Source organism: Stegodyphus dumicola, chromosome 4 (genome assembly GCF_044657685.1).
Source record: "Stegodyphus dumicola isolate Sdum_Otavi_A_Nest chromosome 4, ASM4465768v1".
Lineage (NCBI taxonomy): Eukaryota > Metazoa > Arthropoda > Arachnida > Araneae > Eresidae > Stegodyphus > Stegodyphus dumicola.
In genome coordinates, this window is record NC_140771.1 from 162,960,529 (window position 1) to 162,977,538 (window position 17,010).

The 17,010-nt window shown below is 30.1% G+C and overlaps 1 protein-coding gene across 2 annotated transcripts in view; it reads left to right on the top strand.

The window, feature by feature from the left end:
* Positions 1-17,010, top strand: part of LOC118180484 (germ cell nuclear acidic protein-like) — a 108,050-nt gene that overhangs the window by 76,202 nt on the left and 14,838 nt on the right. For both annotated transcript variants that reach the window (XM_085815722.1, XM_085815723.1), the window contains exons 9-10: positions 6,183-6,282; positions 14,395-14,502. In XM_085815722.1, the coding sequence (XP_085671848.1) occupies positions 6,183-6,282; positions 14,395-14,502 (208 nt within the window). The remainder of the gene's footprint in view (positions 1-6,182; positions 6,283-14,394; positions 14,503-17,010) is intronic.

The window sequence follows — 17,010 nt, forward strand, 5'->3', positions numbered from 1 at the left end:
AAACTGAAGTGATGACTTATCAGTTGTAAGGGCATTATTCTGAACATCATAAGAATTAGTATTATCTTGAGCTGCATAATTTTCAATTGTATCAGATATAGTATCATCCTCTAACTCATCTGGAGTTATGCTATTTAGTAAAGTACATATATCTCATTAATAACTTAATATCCTTTTAATTATTTCTGATTTTGAACCATCACAAAAGAAACTTAATACATTTTGAACTGTAAGTACATCTTTAAAAAAAAAAAAAATTAGCATATTCTGTTTCAAAAAGTTGTCATCATCTAGTTTAAATGTAAAACCAGTAAAATCCCTGATTTTCTTTTGGTACTGACAGTCGCTTTTGTGATGAAATGTAAATTTATGAAGTAATTTAATATTCCATATTTTTTTAGATTTCAAAGCAATTTTTATTTTCACTAACTTCATGTTATAATATATAACAAAATTTTAAAGTTGACTTACATCAGAAATATATAGCATTTAATCCCATAGTTGAATATCACAATCCATATGCACAATAAGCAATGAAATACAAAAGTGTTATTCTTAAACAATTATTTGTTTAATCCCAGTGACACAATATTTGTGGTTTTTATCTTGGGCAAGTCACAATTCATCTTGAAACAAAAAGCAAATTTAATGAAACATTAGTGGTTTTAATGAAGCATTTATAGTTTAATACATATACAACATCGTTTATCTCACTTTCAGAAAAACAAAGTGACAAGAGTTCCATCAATTTTACTTGTGCTGTAAACAGTTAAATTAGATAGCACGCAAGAAAAAATGTTAGGCTATGGAGTTATAATCCTACATTTATACATATATGTGGTAACAGATTTTCTGCGGTTGGGGAGTTGAAGATGCTATCCTTAGGTAAATAACACTTTCATACATCTTCCACACTACAGAAATTAAATGAAGATAAAAGAAAAGGTACAGATTGAATCGAATGACAGTGCCGTTGCGCCTTCTTGCACTTGTTATATACAAATAAAGTTCTGCATAACTTTTACATATTTTAAATAGATGCTTGGCTCCTACTCACGCTTGTTATTATATTCGGTTATTCAGTTACCACCTTCGCGTGGAAAACAACATCTGTCTATATGAGTGACATTCTCCTCTTTTCTCTCGCTGCAGGCGCATAGGTAATGCTCTCTGGTGGCTGTGCAGAACTAACTGTTACCATATATATGTATATAATGATTTGGTGTAGATGACTTGTTGATTCCAAACTGTACACATGGAATGACATAGCAGGTTAGGTTAGGTTAGGTTAGGTTAGGTTATTTAATTACGGCAAAGCCTCAAGGGCTATCTGCTTAAGGGGAGGGATGCTTCCGTGGAGGACTTTCTAAGGGAAACTGGCTCGTATACACATTACACATGGGAAAAAACCACGAAAACACCCATGCAGCCAGCCCGTTCACTGGATTCGAACCTCAGGCCGAGCTACCAGTGTTCAGCGATTCTACTGCTCGGCCGCTGGTGAATGACATAGCAGAGGAAGGGAAGATACGTCAAGTGACACACAATGGAGAAGAAAAACTAGCAGAAGCAGCTTTGATTCATTTATAGTTTTATTCTCATAATTGAACAGATTCACATGTCATTATTATGGATGCTTTATGAACCTGCGCAATTTTGAAAGCTTAATCTTTTTTAGACAAATAGAAAGTATGCTATAATATGTGGCTAGCAGAAGCAAGGCAAAGCAAGAAAGAAAGGAAAAGAGATTTTGCAGTTAGTAGCAGTGATATTTGTGGTAAACATTGTAAACATTTTCTTTAATTTGATTAGTTGAGAACCATATGCAGCAGAAGGTTAAGATGACATAATACATGATGCGACTTAGGAAAAGTTATTACTATTTTTCAAAAAGATAGGGAAAGTACCCAAGTTAAAAAGAGGAATTAAGAGGCTATTGCTAATTTAAAGTATAATTTATAGTTATATCCATATGTATATCTATGTTTATATATATTGTGTCAAAAGATTAGAGAGCCACGCCATAGTAAAACATACAGTTTGGCAAAACAACAGCTTTATGTCTGGCATAGATTTTAACCTTCCTGATGAAAAGTGTTTGCCCTCAAAATCCAAAGAAACTTGCTAAAATCTATGCTGAACACAAGGTTGTTGCTTTCCCTAACTGTATACATTTCATGTCTCTGTCTAGAAATTATTATTACTTCCATGTAGAAATCAAAATCCAAATACTTCATAAAGATGTATGGTTTATGGATTCTGATTTGCCCTATGATTATTTGTGATTTAAAATGTTTTCTTTAATAATATATTAGTAAGTTTAGTGATATTTCTGCTCGAGTAATAAAATAAAAATTTAAAGTTAAATATGCATATAATTTATAAGAAGTTCTTTAATTATTATTATTTTCTTTTAATTTAAGAAGTTTTACCATATATACCCGCGTATAAGTCGAGATATTTTGGACAAAAAAAAAAGACTTCAAAGTGGGGGGTCGACTTATACGCGGGACCATAAAAAATTAAAAGAATCGGAAGTTCAAAAATTTCTTTACATAATGCAGTTGTTTTCTTCCCGCACTCAAATTGGACGACTTATCAAATACTTGAACTTACTTGAAGTAATTTCATGACTTAAATTATGTGACGAACTAATCACAGAGTTTCATACTTTAACTAGAGCAAGTTTCGATTAAACCAAAGAATTTTCGGCCCCCGAACAACCGATCAATATCGAGCAATAAAAATGTTTTGCCAACACGCCAAGAAAAGAGAAATGCAGATAGTTTTTACGTACGTATAAGTCTTTATAATAGTTGTTGTTCATTCATGAAATACTTTTGTTAACAGGCGTACACGTCAAAATTTAAAAAAATAGCCCACGCATTAACTGAATAATTTTGAATATTTCTTTTAACTTTTAAAAAGGGAAAATGCAGATAGATTTTACGTACGTGAATCTTTTCCGGAACAAATTCTAGAAGGTTACTATATACGATCAACTTCAAATTCTAGAAGACAACATTAAAAAGCCCGATATTGCATTAACTGCTCAGTGGGTTAAAGATGCTTGGAACGAAATACCCTCTGAAATGATTATAAAATCATTTAAAAAATGTTGTATTAGCAAAGAACTAGACGGCACGGAAGATGATGCTGTTTTTGAAAGTGAAAATGACGACGAAGGCTCTAGTAGTGATTGTAACAATACAGAGTTCGAGACTGAAAATAAGTATGATGACGAGCCAATGACGACAGAAGAGTTCTATGAAATGTTTGGCGAATCTGACCATGAATTGGACGTTGAAGGATTTTGATTTTGTTTATTTACCAAGGTATTTTTTATCGTATATTTACTTTTTTTTTCTCAGATGATTCTGAATAAATGTAGTACTTAAAAAAATTTTTCGAAGTTTCTCAATCGATTTTGGAAGTGGGGGGTCGACTTATACGCGGGTTTCTTATTTTCTACGACTTTTCTATGTCGAAGTGGGGGGGGGGTCGACTTATACGCGAGTATATACGGTAATTTAAATATAGATTGATTAATTTAAAAAAATGTGTCTTACATGCACATTTTTAAAGTTGCAAAAATGCTGGAAAAGGAAAAAAGGAGGGGGAAGAAAGAAAGTCACAGAATTTTTTCTACTGAGCAAATATGTATTAAATTTTTATAAGAATTGCACTTCAAATAACTGCTTCACAATTTTTTCCTTTACACTGAATTTAATCTGAAAATTTTGAAGTAATCACCAGCCTATAGTACAATAAACTATTCTAAATGGAAGCATCATAGAAAAGTCTTAAAAAGGGGATGAAGAGTTAAAAAAAGGGGGGGAATGTAAGAAAGAAAAAAACTTGCGATCTGAAAACTTTAATATATGAAGTTTTCAAATTTTATTATTCAGTAAATTATTCCAAAATTCTACAGTACATTTGAAGTGAATTTTAGGCAGCTTCTAAGGAAATTAATGAACTACCATTAATTTTGACATTATTCTAGGAAAGGATTTATTTAATACAAAGTTTGTATTACTCTTTGCAGAATATTATAATGTTTAAACTATAGATCTATTAGTATTCTTCATGTGTTTTTTCCAACATCATTTTTAAGACATTCAGCTAATAATGATAATTGTAACAAAATTTTTTATTTGTGTATTGTATTTGCATTATCATTTGTGTATATATTATTTCCTTTATGCAGTTCAGATTTAAATTTAGAGATTAAAAGACAAGTTTCTTAATTAAAACAAGTTTCTTAGTTTTATCTTATGTAAAACGCATTCAAAAGTACCATTATTGTCAAGATTGATGAATACAAAAGCCAACTTCTTTTATTCTTTTTCTATGAGAAGGGATTGTAATAAATTCATTATGGATATCTATAATAATCTCTCTCTTTTTATCTTGAACATAGAAATAGAGGTATATATTCCTTTCAGTTAAACATGATATTTTAGCAAAATAAAAGTATTGCTACTTGAGAAAAATGTTTGCTGCAGATCTGATGTGCAGACAATCCTTTGAAATAAGTCCACAACTATATTTTGAATAATTCTTTCGTTAAGAAGTGCATAAACATCCATTTGATGATAATTTATGATGAAATTAATATCAAACAAGTTTTTTCGCCTACCATTTTTTGTTGCTATTATTCCCAGTATAGTTTGTGTTCTGTATCTTGTATTACTGAGGAATTAATTCTTAAACTAGTAAATTAATCATAATTGCTTGGCTTAAAATTATTTTAAATGTTAAATTGGATTTCATAGAATATTTTTCATAGACTTTTTTTTAAAGTGTTTTTGATATTGGAGTAGCAAATCCCGCCCCCCTTCCCCCTTTTTTTTAAATATATATATATGCAAGTAAATTATTTTTCCTTCACTGAATTAAACCCGATTTTTTTTTTTTTTTTTTTTTTTTTTTAAGCACTTTAAACTGCATTTGTAATGCCCATGCCTAAAGTTATTTGATTTAACATTTTTTAACAATTTGAAAAATAAAAAATATGATAGTTTGAGTGCATTAAAGAATTTTCAGAAACAGCAACATTTTGCAAAAGATAACAGTATTTTATTTGTTTAATAGGGATATTTTGGAGAGAAAGAGAAATCAGATTCTGGTATTTTCCAGTAAATTGTTGCAGCTTTCAATGGTGTTATGTATTTTGGGAACAGAATAGGTTTTCCATTAAGGAAAAAAGTTTATCACAAGTTCAAACTGAAAATAACTTCATAAATTAAATTCTACCTTGAATAATTACGGAGAAATAAGTTATCCATTTAGATGAATAATTGATCTGTTTTTTAACTTTGAAAAGTTAATGTGGTAAGCAAAATGATGTGTTATCCAGGTAATAATTTAAAGAGGTGTAACTGAGTTAATTTTGCACGATAATTACTATTTCTATATTTTGAAACGTGGAATACAAAAGAGATTTTTGAAACTGCTTCTAAATAATAATCAAGTTGTGATGGCATAATCCTATAGTAAATCCTCATTATTGCATGTGATTAATGTTTGCTAGATGAAACTGCATTAAGAAAATGCATGAAATAATAATTATAGCTCATCCATTGGTCAACATGAATTTGAAAAAAAAAAAAGTAAGAGATAAAATTATCAATTTAGCATCTAAGCATTTTATTGAACTATTCAAAAATGTTTGAATAAATGTCAGTGTTTCCGTTCCCCCCCCCACCATGCAATATACAGTGGTAAACAGTTACTTTACTAAAATTTTGTTTTTCCAGTTGCAGAATCAGCACTATACAGAATTTCATTCTCTATTATGATTGAAATCTAGTTAACTGAGAATCAAGAGAGTAAACAGGTGCCATTTTTTCCCATCCATCTGATAGATATTTTGCATATCTAGGGGGGACTGCTTAATCTTGCAACTACCGAAGGGTTAACTAAAAGTAAAATTTCCAGCATAATAGCGAATTTAATTGCAAATAAACTTAGTGAGTAATTTACTCCCTGTGAGGTAAGCTTAAAGGAATGAAAACAATACAACTAATAAATTAATGCTTTTATGGGTTAAACTATTTATTTAATCATATTTTATTAATATCTTTTACTTTTTTAAAAGAAGAAAAGTTTTTGTTTTCCAAATTTTGTTATTTTGTTAAATTTATGTCATTTGGTATTTTAATGCACATATTTTTTAACAGATCGTTTGCAAGACACTCTTCTTCATGAAATGTGTCATGCTGCAGTGTGGATCATAAACAAAATAAATAATGTTTGTCATGGTCCTTTATGGCAAATATGGTAATCATAAATTTTTATTTTATCTTTTTTTATTTTTAACCTGAAAGGATTATAAGTCAATTCAACTTTTTGTTAAACCGCTTTTGTGTCATATCACTTGTCTGTATCACTATTTAAATAAAGAGATACCATGATATCGGGTTAGTCAAAGAGGGAATGCTTTTTATCATATGAAAAAGTCTGACAAAGTAATGCATCAATAAATGGTTTGGCTTATTTGGTTATTTAATTATGCAAAGTATGCTAGGGTTATCTGCCTAAGGGTAGGGATGCCTTCGTGGAGGGCTTTCTAAGAGAAACTGGTTAAACCACAAAAACGGCCATGCAGTTCATGGGATTCGAACCTCGGACTGAACTACCAGTGTTCAGCCATTGGTGGGCTCATCAATATATGAAAGCAGACCAATGAAGAATATTGGTCTAAACACTGAATGACCTAGAAAATAAACCATTTAAACATCCACTGTCAGAAGAAGAGAAGCTCTTATAACTTGAACAGTGAGCTATGAGGCAATGTTAAAATCTGAATTATTTCAGAGCTTTTCTTTATGTTTTCATTTTATTTATTTTTTGCATAATTTAGTCATTATAAAATCACCTGTAAATGAATTGCTGCTGTTTTTATTAATCAGATTGATAAATATAATTACATGCTGTTTACTGAAGCATTAAGAGTTGTATATTTTTATGATAATTATTAAAATCATTGTTCAAATATTTGAGGAAAAATTCCCATAGCTTCCATAAAAACTGTCTGTTTATACTATTTTTCCTCCTTCTGTTTTGTTTGTGGGTGTCATTCATTTTATATATGTATTGAGATATCTAGAACTGTGTAATGTAGATCATTTATTTCTAGGAGACACAAAATTAAATGTTTTTAATTCTTTTGATTAAATTTCATAAAAAAAAGTACTTTATTAAATTTATTTAGTTTAGATGAATGAGTAATTGATAGATTGACCTACAGTATTTAACAAATTTGTAGCTTTTAAAAAATTTCTAGAAATCTATAGTTATTATTTATGTAAATCGAAATTTTCTCAGCTTTGAAAGATTTTAACATCCATGATGAAAAAAAATCTTAAATTTATCTCACCCATTATAACAGCACATTATTTGATCATCATATAAATGATAAATAAATAAAGAGTAGAGTTTCCATTGACAGTGTTTTGAGACTCGCTGCATAAACAGGAAAGTGCAAATCATACCAAATCCTACACATTCATGTCATATGCATAAATATAATAATAAAGTTAAATTGATAAATTATGCATTATGAAACATTACCACACTTAAATAAGGTAATAATAATCTGTATTTGCATATAGAGCAGCAGTTCTCAACCTTTTGACTAACGTGTACTGTCTAAATAAAAATTGAAAAACTTCTCTTCAGAAATTCTCCATGTGACCAAGATTTCCGCAGTTATAGCAACGAATATTTGTTTTATTTTACTTTCAAAATTATTGCCTCTGGTTTCAGAATTAGGTTTAACAAAGTTATTTTTATCGTTATCTAATTTAATTTTTTTTCATACATCTTAAGTTTTTCCCGAAATTCTGCTAAAATTTTATAACCATAAAGAATAGATTAATTTAGTATAGAATCATTTATACCAGTGTTTTTTAGCCTGTTGACTAACTCGTACCATCTAAGCAAAAATATAAAAACTTTAGTACCACTACTACATTTTACAGTGATTATTTTTCAGTTTTTGAATAGAAATATTTAAAAAAATTTTTTGCCATCTGCACAACCTATAGGCTATTTGTATTAAATGTGCACGTATTAAAAATATGAGATTAAAAATTGGTTACAATTTTAATTATCAGAATTTAAGTTATAATACTTTAATTCTAAAATTTAGTGCAAAATTTGGGACTGTTTAAGAGAGATCAATTTATGTCTGGTCTTATTTCACTTAGCTTTAAGCGTAAATTAGGATCCATTTTTATTTTTGTTATCTGTTTATTTTTCAAATATAATATGGAAAAAAATTCTTGTTCACACAAATAGGTTGTGCAAAAAGGCAATACAAATTTTATTGCATTATTTAAAATGCCTTCAAGTTCTTTTTTCGGTTCAGCCAAAAGTTAACAAGTGTGTTATTTTTTGAATCTTCAGTTAGAGTTCGATGGCGCAGTGGCTAGCACACTGCACAGTAGCACCAAGGGTCCGGGGTTCAATCCCTGGGCTGGGCAAGGTTGACTCGACCTTTCATTTCTTGAGTGACTCGATAAAATGAGTACCAAGTTCGCTTGGGGACTAAACACCTGGGTCTTACGACAAACTGACTACTTGTCCAGGGCATATGCTCGTGCATCCCGGAACCCTAGGGCACTTGCAGGCCTTGGCCCACTAGGGTTGTTATGCCATTTAGTTTTAGTTTATTTAAAATGCCTTTAAGTTTCAAGTGAGAATTTTGTTACTTGAGAAATAACACCGAAATGTTTTCCTATTAAAGCTCAAGCTCTGTCTCTGCATATGGCAATGCATTTATTCCAAACAATATTATTCTAAGACATAGAATTGTCAACAACTTTGAAAATTTCATTTGCAGTTGCTCTATCATGAAGAAATGAACAAAATGAATACTCTTTGGCTATTCAAAGTGTCTCTTTTATGGAATTTGCCATTTCATGAATTCATCGATTTACTGTAACATTTGATAATGGAATATTATTAAGTTCATTTAGACACTTTTTCATTAAATAATGTTAAAATGTATCTTTAGCTGCTGGTAACACTACAGGGTTTTCTCCAATAGTGTAAACCTGCCCAGTCATGGCAAAGTAGGTCTTAGGCTTACTCAGTAACTAGCATCCAAAGCCTTTTCACTTGAAGTAACAAACTTTTCATTATTTGTTAACTATTTTTGAACTCTCATAATTTCTTCCTAAAATATTCCTCAGATTTATCCTTTAAATTGGCATGCTTTTATTCAAAATGTATTTTAAGAAAACAATGGTTTCATACTTTGGCTGGATAATACTTCACTGCAAACAGCTGAAGTTGAGGGTTCATTTCATCTTCATTCCAAGTAAACCCAAATGATAAGTAACTTTCATTATATTTTCTATAAACATTTCTTCTTTTCATTTCAATATTCTTGGTGCTAGCAGATTGTCCTTCATTCATCACTTTTACTTTTAAGCTTAATCAATTGCAGCCATTTTTTCCTTTTGAAAATCTAGGTTTTTCACAAATACTTAAATGCACAATACAAGTTCTTCAGAAACAAAGCCCTCCAGCGGCTGTACAGTAAAGTCGCTGAACACTGGTAGTTTGGTACAAGGTTCAAATCCCACAAACAGGCTGGCTGCATGACCATTTTCATGGTTTTCCCTATGTGCAATGTGTATACGAGCCAGTTTCCCTTAGTAAGTCCTTCATGAAAGCATCCCCCCTTTATGCAGATAGCCTTCAAGGCTTTGCCATAATAACATGTACCACTTTAAAAACAAAGGACAATATTCTCAAATCGCGTAGAAAAGTAAGGAAGACAAATCAAGAAGAAGACAAAATACCTGATGTTAGAGATACAAATCAACATTTTAAAAAAAAAAATGATTCTAATTGAAAATAGAGCAATATGAGCTCGGAAATGGTGGCGGCATAAAGTGCAGACATGCTAATATATCGCTTAACTCTAAAAGAATTAATGAAATACTAATATCTTTTGATAGAAATATATTTTGATTTCCTATTAAATACGACATCCATTTCTATTACTCCTTTTAAAAACATCATTTATGAGAAATTTTGTTATGTCTATGGCTAAAAGCATATTTATGAAGATAAAAACTGATTATTTTGCTAAAGTCAGTTAGTGGGTATTGACCTTAAACAAAGCTCAGATCAAACAAATTTATGAGTGTTAGAGAAAAAACTTAAACAGGATGTTGGGGTATTTAATTTTTGAATTTAATAGTTAAAAATATTTTGTTTCCCTGCATACCACTTATTTTTCTGTTGCGAACCATCGGTTGAGAATCGCTCATTCTCTCTCCCTTAAGGCAGAAGTTGGCAAACGTTTTTTAGAAAAGGCCACATTGTAAAACTTTTAGACTTGGCTGGCATCTAGGTATGAAATGAGTAATATTGTTATAGAGAAAAGAAAATATTCATTTTTTATGAAGTGATGCATAAAAAATGAATTACTTTACATAATATTTATACACATTTTTCAAACACTTACAAAAAAAAAAAGAATAAAAAATTTACATTTACATATTAAAAATCATTGTTATTAAATAAATTAAAATTTCTAATGTGAGGAATATTTTTTTTTTTTCTTATCTGAGATAATATCTTATGATACTGAAGTTTTAAATAAGTACTTCCTACTAAGTTGCAAATGGTCATCTGTTAATGATTATTTGAATTGTGATTTTTATATACTTTATTTTGGAAAATGTCTTTTCGCTTTAGTAAATACTCCCAAATGTGGATATCCAACCCCGTGCATATGATTTTAATAGAGCATATTTATCTTCTGTAATACATTTGTAAAACTGAGTTAGATCCTTTTATTTAGACATTATTTTTCAAATCAGTCATTCTCAATTTAAGGCCTGATGGAAGCTCCTCAATTATACAGTCAAATGGATTTTGAAAATGGAAATTGTATTTAAGGTCAGAAAATATATCCTGTGTGTTTTTTTAAGGCATTTGGCTAATATTAGAAATTTTCTACAGCATGGAAAAATGCTATTTGCATTTCAAACATTGCAAATTTTCAGCAATATGCCTTTACAGTAGAATATGTTTTGAATATGAGTACTGTTTCCCCTGTAATTTTTAATTCAATTCATTGAGGTATACCACGATACCTGTGACAAATGATAATTTCCATAGCCATCTGCTCATCGATAATAAAGGCTGCAGGCAATTTTTCTCTTTCAAAAAATATCTATGACTTCTCTCATTTTGAAGAATATCAACAAAATTTTGCCATTGCTGAGTCTTCAAACAGCTGCATGATTAGGCAAAAAAGACTATTTAGCTTAAGTCTCTAATAAAAAGTCATGAAACTGGCAATGGTTAAGTCCACTAGAGCGAAAGAAGTTTACTAATACAGCTGGTTCAATAATAGATGACAGAATGAGGTGTTCTACATGTATTTTTTCCTCAGATGTGACATATTTTAACTGATTCCATTGCAAATGATATTGTATTAGCATTTTCTTGACTTCCTTGAAGATACCTGTAGTTGTTCCACACAGACTATTCATATAAGCTGAATCTTCAATCACCTCAAGTTCAGTATTGACTCCTCAAATAAATACCAACAATTGGACAGTATCAGTAATATCTGTTGATTCATCAAGAGCCAACACCATTTGAAATTTTTTGCCTTGCATTTTAATTGACTTTTGATATGGATCCTGATGTTCTCAAGTTTTCTAGCAGTTGTTTTCGCCAAAAGACAAACAGATCAAAACGTATATATTCTTTCTGTTCAATTGCCACAAGCAAACATGATTTGATCAATTCACCATCGGTAAATTGTTTTACTTTCATGGCTAATAAATGAGCTATTTGTAAGCTGACTTTAGTTTCTGTTTCCGTATCTTTTTTTTTTTTTTTTTTTTTCTCTCCCCTGCACAAATAAATTACATTGGGAGGATAACTGTTTAAAACTTTCTAGTTTTAATGATAATTCACTTTCTATGGGGTTTGAATACCGTGTTACATGCATAGCTTGGTAATGATGATGTATATTGGACTCTTTTTGCATAGCTATTATATAATTGCATATTAAGCATAAAACTTTGTGATTTTATCTTATGAAAAAATAATTGGCACTGTATTCTGATTTAAAAGCCATTTAAGGTCTATTTTTGTCTTCTTATTTGATTTTGAGAGTAACATGATAACAGTAGGTACTGAATCAAATGAAATAAAAAGAACAAAATATCACAGAGTGCCTTGACAGACTTCTATAGTGATGCACACTGCGGAAAAAAAAAGTGGGGGGGATATTTCTATATCTCTCGTTCTACTGGGCCGTTTGACAAAATTCAAATTTTTCATGTCTCGAAAGCGCGACTTAGCATATATATTTGATTTATATGTCTCATTGTTCTAACATGGGTATTTTGACACAAAATCAGATTTTTTCTGAAATGACATACCAATTTTTTTCCCATATTTCCATTCTACGACTCAAATTATGTCTAGATATTAAATTTTGTAAAATTTGGTGCGAATGTACGGAGAAATTCCAAAATTTATATTGGCTCAATTTTTCAGTTTGCGGCAAGAATAATTCACTTGGTGAACTTCTTAATATATGACAACCATTTTTCCTTTCCCTTCTATTATGCCAGAGCAGAAAAAAGTCACATCGTTCCTACTTTCGAATAATTTTAGCAATGTGTCTAAACCACATTTGATGTTTTATCGCTTTCAACAAATATGCCAAATTTCAAAACGGGGCGATATATAAATTCACACGTATCTTTGGAAATTTCGAATAAAAAACTGTAATTTTTTGCAGGTATGCTTAGATATACGCCTACTTTAAGATGATGCTAAAATTTTTATAGATTATAATTCAAAACATTTTTTGAAAAATTTATAAAAATTATTTTAAAATACAAATTTTAAAAATAAATTATAAAAAATGGACGAATTTTATTTGGAATGAACCTGAATTTCGAAATGAAAAAGGAAGAATCAAATAAGTTTAATAAAATAAAAAAGATTAATAAATATATACCAAACTCAATTAACATTGAGGAGCTAATTTTTTAAAAACTACTCTTGCGGTTGTTTCAAAACTTGGAAGTTTGTCATAGTGTGTCGTAGAATTGAAATATGGAAAAAAATTGGCATGTTATTTCAGAAAAAGTCTGATTTTGAGTCAAAATGCTTCAATTAGAACAATGATATATATAAATCTAATACATATCCTAAGTCACACTTTTGAGATATGAAAAACACAAGTTGAATATCGTCAATCGGCCTAGTTAGAACGGAAAAATCGAACTCCACTACCCCTTTTTTTGTTTGCGTAGTGTACATGCATCACTAAGGCAAAACTGTCAAACACTTGTGCAATGCAGAAATATTCATCTTTTGTTGTGCTTTTACAAACAATGACATATGACCGAATACATCAGTAGCACCACTCACAGCCATTATTCACAATTTTTCAACTCAACTATCAGCTGTTGCATTATAGTGCTTGATTTGATTTACTTTTAATGTAAAAACAATACCCCTTGGATTTAATTTGCTGACTACTGATGTAAACACTGAAACATTAGTCCAGTTCTTCAGTTGATGCTTGTTATCAAAACACCCTTGGAAAGAATGTATTGAGGGTGTTTGGGCTGTTGTATTTCACTCACATACTGATCTCATTTATCATGCTTTTAATAATTTATGGACCTTTTATTTCAGAAAGTGTTAGGTTTTATGTGAGAATCCAATTGTATATATTTCTTTTAATTTTTATACATGTTTTATTGTATTATATTTCAAATTATAACTGTACGTTAATGCTTATTAGTGTAAAACATGAACTATTTAAGAACAGCATGCTTCTTAATAATTTACATAAATATCAAAGATAAAATTGCATATCTAACTGATAATTTGGCACAAATGTTCACATCACTAATATAATAAATAAAATATTCTAATAAAAATCTTTGAAATATATTTTTAATTCTAACCGTTGAAGCCATTTTGTAGAATATAAGATAGTAAATTGCATCCAATTCATGATTAACAATTGGGGAAAAAAAAAAAAAAAAGAAATTATAACATGTTTATTTATTTATTTTTTTATTTATATTTTTTATTTTTTTTTTTTTAATTATTATTTATTGCATGGTCTGTCGTTTGTACTACTCGGAAAAGGAGGGATGTTCCCTATAAGACTTTTTAAGGAAAGCTGCCTTATATCCATATTTGAGAAAAACTACAAAAATGTCCATGCAGCTAAACTATTTTCCAGGACTCAAACCATGGACCAAATTACCAGTGTTCAGTGGCTTTTACTGCTTGGCCACTTTGTGGGCCATGACAATAATTTCAATCTGATTATTTTGCACTAGGTTTTAAAATTACTTGATAAACTTTTCTATTTTTAAGGGCTGCAAGGTGCAACTGGATATTACCTAATATAGAAGTTCCCCAGAGGTGCCATAATTATGAGATTTCTTTTCCTTACTTTTACAAATGTGTCAAGTGTGATTGGAAGTAAGTATACTTGAGACATTCCAATTATCTGTTGGAGGAAGTATTACTCTGAGGTTTAATCTTTCTCTTCAGTTTTTAACTGCATTTAAATTTTGTTTTGGTATAGCTGTTTAATATATATATTTCAGAAGTTTTGGTACAGGTATTACAAGCTTTATTTCTTTAAACATTGATTCCCAGATGCTCTCCCCCCCCCAATTAAAATATTTCTTTAAATAAGTTGCAATTTTAGAGGAAATGGTCTCTATGTTATTAGTAGGAAGCTTCTTAAAAATGAAACCCCCTTTTTCTTTTTTCATTACTATCCTTCTATGATAAAAATTCTAATAAATCCAATACTATTATTTATAAACAACAATTTCTATCTCTTTAGCTGTAAAGTACCCAAAAATAAATTTACATACCCCCTCCTTTTTTTTATTTATTTTTTATTTATTTACTGTTTCTCTACAATAAAAATTCTAATAACTAAAAGTTTATTATTATAAACAGCATTTTCTGTCTCTTTAGTTACAAAGTACCCAAAATGAATTTACTTATTAAAATCTTTTTTGCGTACTTATTAATAGAGTTACCTTATCTTTGAAAGCAAAATTGAGTAGATATTGTCAGCAAAAACTTCAGCTTCTTATAAAAAATGGGGGTGGAAGTACAGAAGAAATAAATGTTTTAAAATGTCTTTTTAGTCCAAAGGGGCTTTGTCCCTAAAGGACTATTGTTTTCGTTTTGCGATTTTCCGTTGAATCACTATAATCGGCGTATCACTTTTCAAATTGTTGCCCCTAAATGATAGAGTCCTGCATTGTATTTGAAGAAATCAAATAATAAAGAATCTTCATAAATGTATGTATTTTTCTCGCCATTCTCTCGAGGCTTTGCCGTAATAACATCAAATTTTGAATAACATTTGTTTCTACCCGAATATGGACATCTGAAAGCCCAAATTTAGAATTTGTTTTATTATCGATTTCATATTTTGTAAAACTTTAATGAAATTTTGATTAACAAACTCGACTTAAAAGTGAGCAATGGCAACACTCTATTGGGGGGGGACCTTTTTATCTCCAGCGTGCGATACTGTGTATCAGAAATCATAAAGATATTCTCATTTTAAAATTACTTTGTGATATTGCTGTTGAACTGAATTTTGTGGCTTAAGTGCAAAGAACATGATATTTAATAATAAAAAACTCCCTTGAAATGTATTTTAAAATCTGAAACCTCCTCTTTTTTTTTTTTTTTTTTTTTTTTGTTTGTTTGTTTATTCTGCCATTCATTCTGCCATATATAAATAATAATAAACTTTCTTCCAAAAGTTACTATTTCGCTTTTTAAGAGTTCATTGAGATCATTTGATAATTTTTCAATTCAAAGCTACTTTTGCAAATGAAATTTCATTTTTGGAAAAGCTGATTCAGTATCTTGAATAGTAAGAATGCCGCTGTGAAAACTAAGACTGATAGCTTGCTGTTTTCTTTCTTGCTATCTCCCCCCCTCCTCTCTCTCTCTCTCTTTTTTTTTTTTTTTTTTTTGTGTGTGTGTGCGTGTGTGTGTGTGCGTGCGCGTGTGTGCGTGCGTGTGTGAGAGATTAGCTGGAAAAAATAGTGGTGAAAAGGAACATGATTTCAAGCCTCCTCAAATATAAAAAGAATTGATAAGTTACTCTAAATCTTTTTTATATCTGGTGGCAGCCCAATGCAAACCAGTCCATATATTTTAGCAATGTTTAGTTTTTAAATACCCTCATTTTTCAAAGAAATTTTTCAGATTTTTTTTTAGAATATAAAAGGAAGTGTTTGAAAAGAAATTTTTATGTTATTTTCTTGGCTGTATACTAATCTCCTTATTCTGTATTAGTTTTAAATTTTTACCTTGAAATCTTGCCTAAAATCGAACAGCGAATATCAGGTGTGCCCAGAGTGGGGTCACTAAGAGACTAGGACAAGATCAATAACTGTATCTCTGTTTCTCTACAGCTGTCAGTCAGCTCATTAACTATAGAAAGGTGGGTCCACACCTGTGTTTCATTTCCTGTTTTCTCTTTCTTTCTTTTCTCTTGGGGAGGGGAGGTTTGGTTATTAGCTAGGAAATTCTTTAATTTTATCATTTAGCTGTTTTTCTCTACAGCAGTTTTCTTTTTCTCTTTCGCTTTCATTCAAAGAAGTTTTGTTAGCGCTACATTTTGACAGCTTTGAGTTGTTGAAGTTTATCTAATTTTATTTTATAGTTTATAATTTCTGATTGCAGATATAATGTTAATTTATTTTTTCTGATTTTTAATTATTTTGCAAATGGATTGGGGAGAGATGACCATTTCTGAAGCATTGAAAGTGCTACACGAATTGCCTTCAAATAGTGAATCTGATAAGGATATCACTACATGTGCAAAACATGCAATGTTGGTTTGTGCTTTTTCAAAGGGGATGGATGTCACTTTCTTCGAAAAGTGCCACCATGAAAAAAATAGACGAAAGTGTAAATATGAAATGTAAATAATGTAACTATCAT